The following is a 15,834-nucleotide window of genomic DNA, read 5'->3' on the forward strand; positions in this document are numbered from 1 at the left end:
ATGCCATGTTCTTCCATCCTTGAAAAATGTGTGTTCTGTCTTTTCAAACTGCCATCAGACTTGATTTCAGTTAGGACTTTGAGTCAGACACTTTAGTGTCAAACTGCCATCAGACTCGATTTCAGTTAGGACTTTGAGTCAGACACAATAACCCCTGTGAGCAGGAGGCCACATACATCACAACCTTGGCACAGGGCCTGGCCCAGTCAGTACATGGGGGGTTTGACATTTCTGGTGCTAGGACTCGGATCTCTACAGTAGAGCCTGTAAATCAGAGAGAGGCCCAACACTCCACAGGGGAGAGGTGGTGGTGGGCTGTGGTGGGACTTAGGCTCACCTGGCTCAGGGCAGCACAAGTGAGAATTAAACTGAATGCCATCAGTGTTAAGTGAGCGAGATCGGTGACGTCCACGGTGGGTTGTGGTTGGTGGGGACAGGCAGAGACTCAGCTCCACGGTTGCAGGCCTAGAGCCTAGAGCAGAAAGAAGGGCAATGGGAACGGGACAAAGAAGAAATGGGAGAGGCATTGTTAAGCTTTGGATATATTTATTTACAAAAACCTTGGATTTAAAAACTTTGTTGCTTTGTTTCAAAAGTATTTCTTTTAACATAAAAGAAATGTGTTCATTTCAGACAAATTACAAAATAAATGAGGCAAATAAAAAAAGGTCAGCACAATTTCATCACCCAGAGAGAGCCATCGTCTTCCAGAGGTTTTCTCTGCATATTCAAGTAGTCCACAAACGTTTTATAAATTAGGGAACAGATTCTTCTCCAAACTACTAGTTACTATTTTTTTATACTAACAAGCCGTTCCAGCTGTCTTTCTGTGTAAAAAAAGGCTATATTTTCACCCCAGTTCTAAAAGGTTGCATATTATGTCACCATGTGGTCGGGCCACCTATTTGAATTCTGCATTGAAAGGCAGGATAATGAACATGGAGTGGGAAGAGAGAGGTACAGAGGGACCCTGACCACAGTCCCTGGCTGCTTGCCCGGATGCTTCCTTCCATGGACACAACTATGGAAGGTCTAGATGACCCTGACCAAACAGACGCCTTGGCTTCCTTTCCTTTTCCTGGGACAGGCTTCCCTGACTGATGGGGGAGCTCCCATGACAGCAACTTTCAAATGTGTCCTGCATAGACACCACTGTAGAGGGCAGACAACAGTGGGGCCAGGCTGGACGAGGCGTGTGCGACTGGGGAGAGGGGAAAGGGCAATGAAGAGCACAGACCCCCCTCCCCAGCCCCACCATCCAGGGCAGCCCTGAACCCAACAGCACCGGCAGAGTCCAGTGTGAGGAGCAGGGCTAGTCCACGGCGCTCTCTGTGGGACTTAGGCTCACCTAGCTCAGGGCAGCACAAGTGAGAATTAAACAGAATCCCATTAGTGTGAAGCGAGTGAGATCGGTGACGTCAGCAGTTTCCATTAGCCTGAATGAGACAGGAAAAGGGGATGTCATGGAAAGGAGCCCTCGAGAACCCCTAAGGCCTTGGAGAGCTGACAGTGCTGATTGCTTAGTGTGGGCCAAATTAAAAACAGAGGCATGGAAGCGGTGGCCCAGCCTGGCAAGGGCCACAGCCACAGGAACCACAGTGCCCACAGGCCTCACCCAGGGTATCTGGGACCCTCACAGAAGGGCTTCGAGAAGCAGCCTCCGCTCCCCACATCTGTAATATGAGAGGTTGAACTAGAGAGTCTTAAAGCCCCTCCAGCATCAGAAGTTCTGGGAGCTTCCCCGGAACGGTAAGGATGTTAAATGTCCTTGGCAGTAGGTCTTCCAGTGTGACTTAGTGCTGGGCTCACTAAGAAGTGAAGGCTCTGGGAGTCACAACCAGGGATGCAACCCAGGTTATAGGTGACACCAGCCCGGTGCAACAGCATGACCTCTGTCCTGCTGAAGAGAACCCTGGGCGCCCAGAGCCCCAGGGCTCAGCACGGGGTGCTGGAGGCCAACGGGCCTGGGCTTTGACCCTGGGCCCCCCCTTTTCCAGCTGGGTGCCCCTTTCCTCCATGGATGAAGGTACTGACCTCTCCGTGCTCAGCTCCCCACCAGTGCCCATGGAGGAGAAGGCATGGATGCTCACGAGAGGAAGATTCCTCTCCATCTGAGAAATAGCAGCTCCTGGGGCCGGGGAGCCCACATTCCACCTCTCTCTCACACCTTTGTTTCTAGAGTCCCTCCTGCTGGCCAGACAGCAGGGCGTGGTCCCAGGAACCATGTCCCATTTTCTAGCACAGCCTCTGGCCAGAGTTGGCCCCTCCCCAAGGGGCCTGGGAGAAAAGCCGGGTTTGGAGGCCAGCCGGTGGAACCAGGAGACCAGCGTGGTGGAGACTAGCAAGCACTCTCGTTGCAGGAAACAACAGCCGCTTGCAGGCCGAGCTCTGCCAGAAGCATTGGCAGGACCTGCCTCCCAGTAAGTGCCACGGCACCACCCAGAACCCCCAGAAGGAGACCAGCAGCATGTGGGGCCTGATGGTGGTCGCCCAGCTGCTGGCTGGCATCGGGACAGTGCCTATTCAGCCATTTGGGATCTCCTATGTGGATGACTTCTCAGAGCCCAGCAACTCGCCCCTGTACATCTGTGAGTCACTGGCTTGAAGAGGGCTTTGGGGAGGGGTGAGGTCCTGATGTAGCACTTGATGAGGCCCTGGGGCACTAAACTGAGGTCCCACCCTCTTTGCTTACAACCCAGCAAATGAGTTCAGAGGCCTGGGGATAAGACAGACTTGGTTTGAATGTCAGCTCCATTACCTCCCAGCTGTGTGATCCGAAGCAAGTGGCTGAACCCCAGGGCCCCAGGTTTCTCACCTCTAGGATGAGGCTGATATTATCTGTGCACTGGATGGCTGTGGGATACATGAGATGGCATATGTAACCACTTAGCTGGTATTGGGCACTGGATGGACCCTAAACCAACAGCAGCTATTGTTGCTGTCTAGTCCTCCAGGCACAGGACAGGACACACATGTCTTCTCTGAGACATCCACTTAGGGGCAGGTTGGCCTCAAAGAAGCCCCATGCAAAGCAGATAGCAGATGACCATGTAAATGCCCAAATCCTTCCCTTGGAACAAGCCACTTTGGGCCAGGTGTGGTGGCTCACACCTGTAACCCCAGCACTTTGGGAGGCCAAGGCAGGCGGATCCCCTGAGGCCGGGAGTTCGAGACCAGCCTGATCAACATGGAGAAACCCCGTCTCTACTAAAAATACAAAATTAGCTGGGCATGGTGGCGCACACCTGTGGTCCCAGCTACTTGGGATGCTGAGGCAGGAGAATCACTCGAACCCAGGAGGCAGAGGTTGCAGTGAGCCAAGATTGCACCATTGTTTTCCAGCCTGGGCAACAAGAGTGAAACTCCATCTAAAAAAAAAAAAAAAAAAAAAAAAAAGAACACGCCACTTTGAGCATCCTCAGGGCCTATACTCCAGACCAGACAGACCACCCCCACAGGCTCTGTGGCACCACTAGCTCCTCCGAGGGCCCCCAGCATCATACCCACAGGGAGCATCACCTGGCATTTTTAATGCCTTGGAGCCTGTTTCCTTCCTGGCAAGCAGGTCTCTTTGGAAGTTGGCTGGAGGTAGAAATAGACTTGGTTCTATATGTCTTGGAATCTTGAGTGGTTCTGGCCTTGCTGGTGGGAGATGCCATAGGTGTGGGCTTATCAGGCTTGGGAACAGATGAAGTGACATCTCAAGACTCCCCCTCAGCTTGGGAGCCCAGGGCTGCCAAACTCTCTCCATTTTTCTCAGTCTCCTTCCCCTTACTTCCATTTCCAGCCATCTTATTTGCCATCTCTGTATTTGGACCGGCTTTCGGGTACCTGCTGGGCTCTGTCATGCTGCAGATCTTTGTGGACTACGGCAGGGTCAACACAGGTGAGTGTGTGCAGAGGACACCCATTCCCATCCCCAGCTCAATAAAGCAGCCCCCCGGCCCCCTCATCCAATCAGAACAGAGAATGAAGCTTCAGCTCCAGATGCACTCTGCCACCTCCTCACTCGCTCACTCATCCCTGTAGTCCCTTGGACAGCCAGGAGCAGACAGTGTGCACCTCCTGTCTCAGGGCCCACGCTGGCCACTGTGGGGAACAAGCTGCTGAAGCAAACTCACTTTCTGCCCTTAAGAAGTTTGGAGACCCAGGGCAGGACCTCAGGTGTTGCCACCACAGCGCCCATCTTGGTGGTGGCATTACAAATATTTCTATGGGCTGGGTGCGGTGGCTCAAGCCTATAATCCCAGCACTTTGAGAGGCCGAGGCGGGTGGATCACGAGGTCAGGAGATAAAGACCATCCTGGCTAACACGGTGAAACCCCGTCTCTACTAAAAATACAAAAAAATTAGCCGGGCGTGGTGGCGGATGCCTGTAGCCCCAGCTACTCGGGAGGCTGAAGCAGGAGAATGGCGTGAACCCGGCAGGCAGAGCTTGTAGTGAGCCGAGATCGCGCCACTGCACTCCAGCCTGGGCAACAGAGCGAGACTCCGTCTCAAAGAAAAAAAAAATTCTATGGTTCTTTGATTCTAAGATGTTGCTGGTTCTTTAAGATTTAATAAGAGCTCTTTTGAGGAAAAAAAAGAAACATCATATAAAATATACACACAGATGATGACTCGCATCCAGAGGGTATAACATGGCGTTTGACTGTGTGGGCGCAGGGATGGGACTGCCTGGGTCTCATCCTGGCTCCATCTCTTACTAGCCAAGTGATCTTAGGCAAGTAACTTTGTCTTTCTGTGCCTCAGCTTCCTCATCTGTAAAATAGAGCTAATGATAGTAAAATAAAGTTGTTGTAAAGATCAGAACAAGCCTGATGTTTATTAAGAAGTCAACAGTATGAGTTTGTATTCTTCAACAAGTGGTATGGATGAGAAGGTATAGTCCCTAGACACCAGCATAAGTTCTGAGTTAACCATTCAGGGAGCCAGCCCCAGGATGAATTGAGCAAGGGCTTCCTGCCTTTGAGAGCGTGTCCCACACTACCCAGTCTCCCACAAGATGGGGAAGGTCAGCACCATAACAGAGGGACAGGCAAAGTGCTGTAGGGTGGAGAGTGTGGGGAGTGTGTGGGTGGGATACGAAGTTCCAGCTCAGCTGAAGGGGTGGCTGAAAGGCAGGACTGAGCCAGACTCCAGGAAGAGCACCCCCACCAGTGCCCTGCACACAAGTCACGTCACAGATATCTGGCAGGTGCTAGTTGCAACCATGCTGCTAGAGCCTAGACTCCCATCCCTAGGACTGTCAGACCACAGTGCCGTCTGCATGGTGTCATTGGCTGTACTTCAAATGAAAGTGGAAAGCCAGGGGGTGTCTTATGCCTCAGGATCATGCCATCTCTATCCTTTTGCTGGCACTCCCCGAATTGGTTCCTGGCTCTTGGTTGCCCAAAGAGACCAGCAACTGAGCACCCAGTCCACTCAGGGCAGTGCCCAGGGAAGCTTGTCATGACTTGACTCAACCGTTCTGCCACCTTCTCCTTCCCTTTATGCCTGGATAGTTTCTTTACACAGAGAAATACAATGGCAGACTTTTACACGTGTGCCAGAGAATTGCCAAGAGAAAGCTGCTCCTTTGGAAGCCAGGCAGCTCACACCGTTGACAGTTGTTTCTTTAGGCTTCTAAGGATAATGGGGCCTCCTTTGTTTAGGGATCCATAAAGTTGGGAGGCACTAGTTTAACAGTTAAGAGGGCAGGTTTGCATACCAGGAAGACACAGGCTTGAAATTGACCAATGAAATGGCACTTACTAGCCTTAACCTGAGGCAAGGGATTTAACTCCTTCTATCCTCAGTTTCTTGACTGGTGAGAGGTGGGCAGACTTGCTAGGAGAACCCAGTGGGAAACAGATGGAAAGCACATGGTCTAGGGTCTGGCCCATGGTGTACCCTTGTGAGTGAGAGTCAGCTCCCTTCTTCACTACTCCTGCCAAGGGCTGGGAGTTGAATAAGGAGGTGAAGGTACTGCTACCTCCTGCCCAGGGATTTTCTGATGCTATCCTTCATGTGCAGTGGCCTTGGTCCTCTGGGAAGACCAACAGCTGGGAGAGGGGATGCTGTTTTGACCAAGAATCTAGCTCATGTCTTGCCTCTTCTCCATCCTGGGAAGAAAATCAGTAAAACTCCCCCTGATCAGAGATTCTGTTTCCAGTAAGGTGAGATCATGCATTCAACAAATACTTGCACTCTGGTTTCTCTTCAGCTGCAGTTAACTTGGTCCCGGGTGACCCCCGATGGATTGGAGCCTGGTGGCTAGGCCTGCTCATTTCTTCAGCCTTACTGGTTCTCACCTCTTTCCCCTTTTTTTTCTTCCCTCGAGCAATGCCCATAGGAGCAAAGGTAAGATTCCACGAGTCCATGACTCTACCTGTTGGAATTTAAGAAAGGGATGTGGGGGTAGAAAATAAATAGAGCTAAAAAGCTGCAGCATGTTAAGCAAATTCAGGGTGAAATCTAAACAAATTTCATGATGCAGGACTTCCCAGAGGCTTTGAGAGGTGAGGGTGTTGGTGAATTTCCAAAAGGTGGTATCTCCTATGAGTTCCCGTACCATGTTAGCATCTCAAGGATCAGGAGCCCTCCAGGGAACAGTTTGGGAAACACTGAGCTTATCTAAATTGAGCTAAAGAATTAAGAGCCAATAAAAGCCAAGTCTGCAACCCGGTACAGTCAACTTTTACATTTAATAGGGCCTATCAGTGTTTGAACCTGAAAAACTGAGTAGGAAGAGATTCCTACCATGGAAGAGTGTGAGGGTGGCTGAGATTGGAGCATATTTTGAGCAGAGGACCTTCCAAGCATCTTCCAGTCATACCTGCTGGGGAAAGGAATCAGGGAAGGATGAGAATGGAGAGCAAGGAAGAGAAGTCTGGGTAGGAGCTTGATGTTAAGCTGAAGGGTCTAAAGATTGTTCTAATTCCATGAAGTTCTGGAGCACTGCAGTGACTGGGTGGCCACTTGGGTGGCAATATGGCAGCTAGGCTGAGTTTAGGGGGTAGGGAAGGAATGGAGGCTGGAGATCTGAAGAGGCCAGTGCGAAGACCAGGTGAGAGATGGGGAATGCAGCAATGGTTGTCGGAGAGCGGGGACAGGGCAGAGATAAGGATAGACATTCCTAGGGTGGATGCCCAGAAGGGCTCAGCAGTGAGCTGACTTGGAGGAGAAGAAGGAGCTAAAGTTTATGCCTAGGCTTCAAGTCACAAAATAGAGCTCAATGTTTGACAATGAGGTATATAAAATCTAGGCCCAGCCGGGGGGGAGAGGGGCAGGGGTGGGAGGACCTCAGCTTGTCTTGAGCAGGAATTTCAGACATTGGCTACACATCATGCAGGTGCTGGGGTCAGGCAGACCTGGGTTTGAATGCAGCTGTGCTACTTATAAACCAGCTGAGTTGGCCAGGTGTGTAATCTCACACTTTAGGAGGCCAAGGCAGGAGGATTGCTTGAGCCCAGGTTGAGATTGGTGGGTAGGGAAGGAATGAAGTTCAAGACCACCCTGGGCAACATAGCGAGACCCCATCTCTACAAAAAAAATTATTTTAAAAACTTAGCTGAGCATGGTGTTGAGTGCATGTAGTCCCACCTACTTGGGAGGCTGAGGTGGGAGAATCACTTGAGCCCACGAGTTCAAGGCTGCAGTGAGCTATGACTGCACCACTGCACATCAGCCTGGGTGACGGAGTGAGACCCTGCCTCTAAAAAAATAAAAATAAAAAATAAAAAACAATGAACTAGCTGAGTGATCTTCGCCAAGTTTCTTTGTTCCTAAGCTTCCTCTTCTTTACAGTGCTCCAGCTAATTAGAGTAGCGATATGGGAAAGAGTTGTGAGGAATGAGACAAAGCATATGAATACTGGGCACGGGCCCAGCAGGGAGTAGGCACTCAGTGAATGGGAGAGCCTATTCCTGGCAATGAGTTCCCAGCAGGATCCTAATGCTGTCAGAGCCCCGGGGCCTTGCATCTGAAAGGTAGTTCAGAGCTGCAGGGCCTTAGGCTGGAGCTGGCGAGGTCAGAAGAAGTAGGAAGGTTCCCTGGGGTAGTATACCCAAGAAAGTGCAGGTAAAGGTTTAGGAAAGAGCCTTGAGCAGCACTCACCTTTAGGCTCAGGGGGAAGCAAGAATCCCAGAGAGGAGATAGAAAGCCGGAAGAGAGTGGGGCTGGAAACATGGCATTCTAGACCAGAGTGTCCTGGAAGCCAGTATCTCCTGGAAGCCAGTATCCCCTGGAATGTGAGGGTAGGGGAGAAGCATAGCCATGACAGATGGGGGTGAGGGGTGGGGTCCAGGAAGACACCTTTGGCAACAGTCATGGGAAAGTTAGATATGAAATAATATGCCCACAGGTGTCATGGGAGGCATTGGCATAGATGTGTTCTGATTGTCGGCCAAAACACCGGACTCACGGAAATGCAGGTGCTGTTTGCTTCAAGAGAGCATTCTCTGGATGCCCTCCCATGCACACAGGCCTGGGGTGGCTCACCTCCGCCCAGCCCTGAGCCTCCGAGGCCAGAGACTCAAGGGCCCAGGGAAGGGTGGCTACAGTGTGCCTGGGCTGTGAACACTCACCCCTTTTATTGCCTTCAGAGGGCTCCTGCCACAACAGATGAAGCAAGGAAGTTGGAGGACGCCAAGTCAAGAGGCTCCCTGGTGGATTTCATTAAACGTAACTGATCCTGCAGCCCTGGGTGGGCTGGCACAGTGCGGGGGAGGGGATAGTGGCCAGGGGGACCCCAGCCTCTGTGGTGTTGTGTGTGGTAAGGGGCAGTAGGAGCAGAGGGCCCGTAACTGGCCCATCCCCTAGGTGTGCCTGCAGCCCAGGGGTTCTGCCAGAGCCTCGATGCCGGTCTGTTCACAGGGTTTCCCAACATCTTTCTGAGGCTCCTGATGAACCCGCTCTTCGTCCTGGTGGTCCTGGCCCAGTGCACCTTCTCCTCCGTCATTGCTGGCCTCTCCACCTTCCTCAACAAGTTCCTGGAGAAGCAGTATGGCACCTCAGCAGCCTATGCCAACTTCCTCATTGGTGAGCCCAGGGGGTGCTGCAGGATCCGCAGGGCTTGCCTGGGCCAGGAGGCAGGCACTCCAGCCACCCATCCAGGGATGGGCGCAGGCCAGACCAGACCCAGGCAGGGGCTGGAGGAGGGCTGCCCAGGAGAAAGAATTTTAAGGACGGTTTTCCTGGTTGGCAGTCTAGAAAGTTCTTGGCAGACTTCTGACCCCTTCCAGTCAGGAGTGGGTGGAGGCTGGGGGCTGCCTTCCTCCCTGTAAAGGGGCTGGAAGTCTGACAGCTTCCCAAAGGCCCTGACATCATCAGGAACAACACAGGAAAGAGGGAAGGTTGAATTTGAGGTTAGACAAAATGCCTCCTGGATTTTCTCTTCTTCCCCAGGGATCTGAATATATTTGCTTTGATTAGAGAGTATATGGTCCAGTGATTCTCAACCCAGGCTGCACCAGAGGCTCCTCTGGAGAGCTTTACAAAACACAGATGCCCAGCCCTACCCCAGGTTAACGAAACCACAATCTCTGGAGGTGGGGCCCAGCAGTAGTATTTTTTCAACTGTATTGAGAACTACAGATGTGGTCCCACCAAGTACCCTAGGAAATCACTGGGCCCAACCCACAGGTGAGTTTAACCATATGGAGTTGGCAAGGTGATCAATGCATGAGATTTGAGGGTGACTCCCGTGCACCCCCTGGCTGGTCCTTGGCTGTGGCTTTACCCCTCTGGCCTTCCATCTCTGACTGGTACATGGGGGTCATCACTCTTGTGTTGCTAACCCCATGCGGTCCCATGCAAAGAGGCCCCAAGGAATGAAATGTGCTTAATAAATGCATATTCAACCCACATCTCTTAAGCTGCAAGAACCCCATTTCTGTATTTTTTGTATAGGCAAGGCAATCTTGTCTCAAGATATTTCTCTAGATGTGCCTGGCAAGCAGTAAATGCTCAATTAATGTCAGCTATTTCGATTACAATTTAACATACCAAATGTTCCTTCCGGAAGCCATGCTTACTTCTCAGTGATCCAGCTCAGTGTTTGTAACCCACATGCAGTCCCAGGCCTGTGCACCTGGATCACCTCCTTCTTTCCACTTATAGGTGCTGTGAACCTCCCTGCTGCAGCTTTGGGGATGCTGTTTGGAGGAATCCTCATGAAGCGCTTTGTTTTCTCTCTGCAAACCATTCCCCGCGTGGCTACCACCATCATCACCATCTCCATGATCCTTTGTGTTCCTCTGTTCTTCATGGGATGCTCCACCCCAACTGTGGCCGAAGTCTACCCCTCCAGGTAATGGGAATAAGGGGTAGAGAGATCCCCTTTGCTAAGGCCAGGGCCTAGATCTGGCTGTTACACATCTTCCTTCCTGCTTCCTTAACTCTCTTCTCTGCTGTACACTTTTTTTTTTTTTTTTTTTTTTGAGACAGAATCTCACTCCATCACCCAGGCTGTCATGCAGTGATGTGATCTTGCCTCACTGCAAACTCCACCTCCCAGGTTCAAGTGATTCTCCCAGGTTCAAGCAACTCTCATGCCTCAGCCTCTCAAGTAGCTGGGATTACAGGTGTGCACCACCACACCCGGCTAATTTTTGTATTTTTAGTTGAGGCGGGGTTTCACCATGTTGGCCAAGCTGGTCATAAACTCCTGACCTCAAGTGATCTGCCTGCCACATCCTCCCAAAGTGCTGAAATTACAGGCATGAGCCACCCCTCCCGGCCCACTTTTGATCTGATCTCTCACGTGGCAACTTAGAAAATCAGGTCTTGAATGGTCTGCTCCATTATAAGAAGAGATCAAAGGCTCTTACTGGGCCACCAGCAATCAGGGTTAGAGTTCTGTTTTCTTAAGAAGCACCAAAAACTAATTTGTTTGATTTCAGGATGAATTTGTAGGGCTGCGAGCCACAGGAACCAGGAAATAAGCTATGTTTAGCATCAGCTCTGTGCTGGCTAGAATTTCAGTTTCATTGAGCTGCTGAAGAGAGATGAAAGGAGACTTGAAAAGATCTGGAGAAGAATAATGAGAGTGATGGCAGACTTGAAAAATTAGGGCAGGTGAGGAGGAGGGCAGGTAAAGTCTGCCTGTTGGTTTGCAGACAACAATATGGGTCACAGTGTTAACTTTGGCTTTACGCTCAGGAAGAGCTTCAGAGCCCTGTGAGGGGGAGGATGCCAACCAAGGGACATTTTTTTTTCCTGGGTGCCACCTGTCAACAAGCTTTTTTTTCGACTTTGCCTAATGAAGTTGCAACATTTGGAGATGCTGTACCTTTCAGCCCTGGTATTTTCTCTATTTTTTTTTTCTTTGAAATGACCTCCTCTGTCTTTGGTGGGTGAAGGAGAGAAGGGGTTTGGGGGAAGGAGGGTTGCTCGGGGTAGGGAGCTCACCCCTGGTCTGTACGGCACTTCTGCAGGCTGACTGTGGATTGAGAAAAGCCGAGAAGCCTTTGGGCCTTTTGGCAGCGTCCACTGGGAGTTTAGCACATGGCTTTGTCCTCAGACAGGCCTGGACTGTATACCAGTGCTCCTTACTAGTTGGGGGAAGTTACTTACCTTATCTAAGCTTTGGTTTTCTAATCCACAAAGGCAAATAATTCACTGTAGACTCATTGTGATGATTGTGCATGTAAAGCCCCCGGGCACAGTGCCTGGCACATGAGATGAACTCTCATTCGTATAATTATACTAGTGAAATATCTGGACGGTGGTTTGTCAGCCCCTTTCCCAACTCTCCCTGAAGAAGGTCATGAATATCAGATACCAGGGAACAGTGGGAACAGTAAGATCAACCAGTGAAATCCCTCTGGTTGAAGCTCAAGGGGATGGAGTAACTCTGGGCAAGGTCTACATTAAGCCAGGAGACAGACAGCAAACTAAATCCTGGATTGCCTCAGCGGTCCCAGCCACTGTTTTTCCGGCTGAAGAAGAGGGAAGGCGAATATTGTCTGTGACCTGCCCGTTGCAGCTGCCCTTTTTGGTTGGTTGGTTGTCTTGACGCCTACTATGGCAGGGAATTCACCAGCCAGGCCTTCCCAGCGCATAGTTAGTGGATTTGGGCTCCCAGTGGCAGAAGAAATGGAGAGATGCCGTGACCACTAAACAGTGGCAAATTCACTGTTGGCTCCACCAGGCATAATTCAGATCCCAGGGTGGCACTGGCCCAAAAGAAATAAAGATGCACAGACACACTCACCAGGCCAGGAACTCACACTGGGCTGGAGTGTAGGGTTTTTCTTTGGTCTTGCTTTGTTTGACTCCCCGTTTCCTCTTTTGCTGGCAGCACATCAAGTTCTATACATCCGCAGACTCCTGCCTGCCGCAGGGACTGCTCGTGCCCAGATTCTATCTTCCACCCAGTCTGTGGGGACAATGGAATCGAGTACCTCTCCCCTTGCCACGCCGGCTGCAGCAACATCAACATGAGCTCTGCAACCTCCAAGCAACTGGTAAGGGCAGCCAGGGTCCAGAGGCAAGAGGAGCCCCACAGGATCTCGGAGCTCAGTGCATGCCCTCAAAGACTGATTCTCGGCTCCAGGATAGGCGGGGCTCCACACACACACTCATTGCCAGCATCCTGGCCTCCTCTAAGCCACATCCAACCTCTCTCTACCTCCCTACCCTGGGGTCATGACCAGATGCTGACAGCCCATAGTCAATTAAAGACTGGCTGATGTCCAACAAATTCACATTCTTGAGGCCTAACTTCTCAGAGCAGAAACCAGTCAAAGCACTCCTTCAGCTGAGGCCTTTGAGCCCCATCCTGAGGGATCCTCATGGGCATCTCTGGGTCCTGCAGGCTGGCCGTGGCCCAGATAAATCGAGGGCATTAGGCTTCTGTGACACGGACCTGGAAGGGTAGAGCCAGAAGCAGTGGCTGAGGGCATTTGGTTCAACCCCTCAGCTCCCAGGTGTGGCCACATGGCTGGCCTGAAGTCATGCAGCTATTTCGGGCTGGCCTGGGACTTGAACCCAGGGCTCTGCCTCAGTCTGGGGCACTTCTATTCAAAGCCATGTATCTTCTGGCCACCAGCATTCCACTTGGGCAACCTCCATTCACTGGACTCACTTGGCAAAATACAGTCCTTTTTTCTGTGGCTCCACACCTCCTAGGATCAGCCAGCAGCAAACTGACTTGAGTCATTTGTTTGGTTATTCAATAAACAGAACACTGGGCACAGCCGTGAGTGCGGAGGATGTGATGGTGAACCCATCAGACAAGGTCCCTGTTCTCATGGAGTGTGCATTCTATCAAATCAACACACAGGATAATTCTAGAAAGTAACCCATGCTATGGAAGGACTTAATAGGATGGAGAGTTCCCAGGGGCCTCTGGGAGAGCGTGACATTAGAACTGAACAACCAGAAGAACAGAACTGTATGCACACCAGGAGCAATGCATTCCAGATAAAGGGAGCAGCAAGTGCAAGTCCCAAGGGCATGAATGTACTGGGCATGCTGTAGGAAAGAAGAGAAAAGGCCAGGCTTGGTGCTGTAGGAGGAGTGTCACACCCAGCTGGCCAGGGAGCACGCAGGAGCCAGAGCCAGGCAGGCCAGGCTTAGGAACTGCTGAGCAGTGAGAAGACAGTGCAGTTAGCGTAAGCTAGGAACATGCCTTATTCCCTTAAGCCTGTATGGACGGGATGGGCAAGGCTAGTGCCTACTCACCAACCTCCTCTGAAAGGACAGGGCAAGGCTGCTGCCACTGCCACCTCTGCGGGCAAAGAAGCGTGGCTCCCAGGCAGAGGAAGGACAAGGAACCTGGACAAGATGCTCTTTGAGTTGCCTTCCAGTTGTGGTGGCTTCTGTGGTTTTCTTATCTCTGTTAACTTACCTCTGAGTCACCTACTTCCAGACATAATCTTGGCAAGTTTCCCATGACAGCATACATACCTCAAGACAAAAACCCATTAGCAAAATATCAAGAAAAAAATCAGGAAATTATAAAGAAAAACATCTCTATTTAAAAAATCCAGACTGAGGAAAGTAACAGCAATATTGTATAAAACTGACTTTGGAGTTTCCTAGGGGCCAGGTGAAGAGGGTGCATAGTTACCACCGTCGGCAGAAGAAAACATACTAGTCCATTAGTTCCAATATTAGTCCTGTAACTGCTTGGACACTGAAATTGTCACAGGCTGGGCCATCTGACGAGGGCAGTGAAGGAAGGTGAAGACCACCAGACCAGGGCAGTAGCCACCAAAGTGAGTTGGACAACAGTATTGAGCCATATGGACTTGCAGACTTGAGACAGGGGCTTCCTTCTCTGGAGTCCCTTCTAGGCAGGAGTTCCTTTCAGACAGGGAGCTCCAGCAAAGGCCTGACAGAATCAGAACCCAGGGAATTCCACTGTGTTCCCATTGCCCTCCTACTGCTTATGCCTCCCTCTGCAACAAACACACAAACAGCAAAAACAACAATCTGCAAAACCACCACTGCTGGGCACGGGGGGCCTGGCCCAAAGGAGAGCCCACCTGGGCCCCTGGCTCCAAGCTGGGGGTTGGGGGTCTAGCCTGGCAGTGATCCTGGGCATCCAGAGGCAGATGTGACTTCTGGAGGAGCCCAGCCCATCCCAGAAGATGGTTTCTGTTGCCCAAACAATGACAGAGGTGGGACCCCCGGGGCAGCTTGAAACCCTCACCTGGCCTCAGGCTCACCCAGCTTCCCTGGGAACCAGACCCAGAGGACACAAGGGTTGAAACCTAAGTCTCCAGCAAGAGCTGCTGCAGACGTCTGAAGTGCGTGAAAGTGAATTAATAACAAATTTTCCCCGTTTTCCCTCCCCTTCCTCTTCAAGATCTATTTGAACTGCAGCTGTGTGACCGGGGGATCTGCTTCAGCAAAGACAGGATCGTGCCCTGTCCCCTGTGCCCACTTCCTGCTCCCGGCCATCTTCCTCATCTCCTTCGTGTCCCTGATAGCCTGCATCTCCCACAACCCCCTCTACATGATGGTTCTGCGGTGAGTGGCAAACCTCTGTGGGTCTGGGGCGTGGCTTCTCCTTCCCCACATCTCCCTTTGACTTTGTGCCTAGTTGTCTGTTTCTCATCTCTCCCCCCTTTTCTGGCTCTCAGAGTCCTTTGAATGACAATGTGCAAGGTTCTTTTGCTGAGGGGAAATAATACTAACGGCAACAGTGCTGGGAGCCCTGCCCGGGGAGGCTCTGTGCTGAGCTCCTCGTTGCAGGGCCTCATTCAGTCCCACAGCGTCTATGTGATACAGGCCCTGTTGGCGCCTCCACTCTGCACATTGGAGGTTAAATCACAAGCCTAGGCTGGGCGCGGTGGCTCACGCCTGTGACCCCAGCACTTTGGGAGGCCAAGGCGGGCAGATCACCTGAGGTCAGGAGTTCAAGACCAGCCTGGCCAACATGGCAAAACCCCGTCCCTACTAAAAATACAAAAATTAGCTGGGCGTGGTGGCTGGTGCCTGTAGTCCCAGCTTCTTGGGAGGCTGAGGCAGAAGAATCACTTGAACCCGGGAGGCGGAAGTTGCAGTGAGCCAAGATTGTGCCACGGCACTCCAGCCTGGGTGACAGAGTAAGACTCCGTCTCAAAAAATAATAATAATTTTAAAAAAAATCACTAGCCTAGTATGGCAGAGCCAGTGAATGGCTGAGCCATGTGTTGAAGCCAGACTGCCTGGCTCCACACCTGGAAATGCCTGTAAGTTTGCTTATTTTTAAATCCTAAAAGAAATGAGAAGAGCAAAGAGAATTTAGTTGGATGCATAAAATCAAGGCAGGAAAATGTGGAAAGTTTCAGAGTCAGAGTGAGGGCTATGGAAAAGGATGAAAATGAGAAAATCCCGGTATGATTGGCTCCAGGACCAAGT

The 15,834-nt window shown here is 51.2% G+C and overlaps 1 protein-coding gene across 2 annotated transcripts in view; it reads left to right on the forward strand.

Moving 5' to 3' along the window:
* Nucleotides 1–15,834, forward strand: part of SLCO2A1 (solute carrier organic anion transporter family member 2A1) — a 98,871-nt gene that overhangs the window by 74,009 nt on the left and 9,028 nt on the right. For both annotated transcript variants that reach the window (XM_055295384.2, XM_063611373.1), the window contains 8 exons: nucleotides 2,361–2,588; nucleotides 3,788–3,886; nucleotides 6,206–6,342; nucleotides 8,586–8,664; nucleotides 8,857–9,021; nucleotides 10,102–10,291; nucleotides 12,284–12,449; nucleotides 14,798–14,961. In XM_055295384.2, coding sequence (XP_055151359.2) covers nucleotides 2,361–2,588; nucleotides 3,788–3,886; nucleotides 6,206–6,342; nucleotides 8,586–8,664; nucleotides 8,857–9,021; nucleotides 10,102–10,291; nucleotides 12,284–12,449; nucleotides 14,798–14,961 — 1,228 coding nt within the window. The remainder of the gene's footprint in view (nucleotides 1–2,360; nucleotides 2,589–3,787; nucleotides 3,887–6,205; nucleotides 6,343–8,585; nucleotides 8,665–8,856; nucleotides 9,022–10,101; nucleotides 10,292–12,283; nucleotides 12,450–14,797; nucleotides 14,962–15,834) is intronic.

This window comes from Symphalangus syndactylus, chromosome 10 (genome assembly GCF_028878055.3).
Source record: "Symphalangus syndactylus isolate Jambi chromosome 10, NHGRI_mSymSyn1-v2.1_pri, whole genome shotgun sequence".
NCBI lineage: Eukaryota > Metazoa > Chordata > Mammalia > Primates > Hylobatidae > Symphalangus > Symphalangus syndactylus.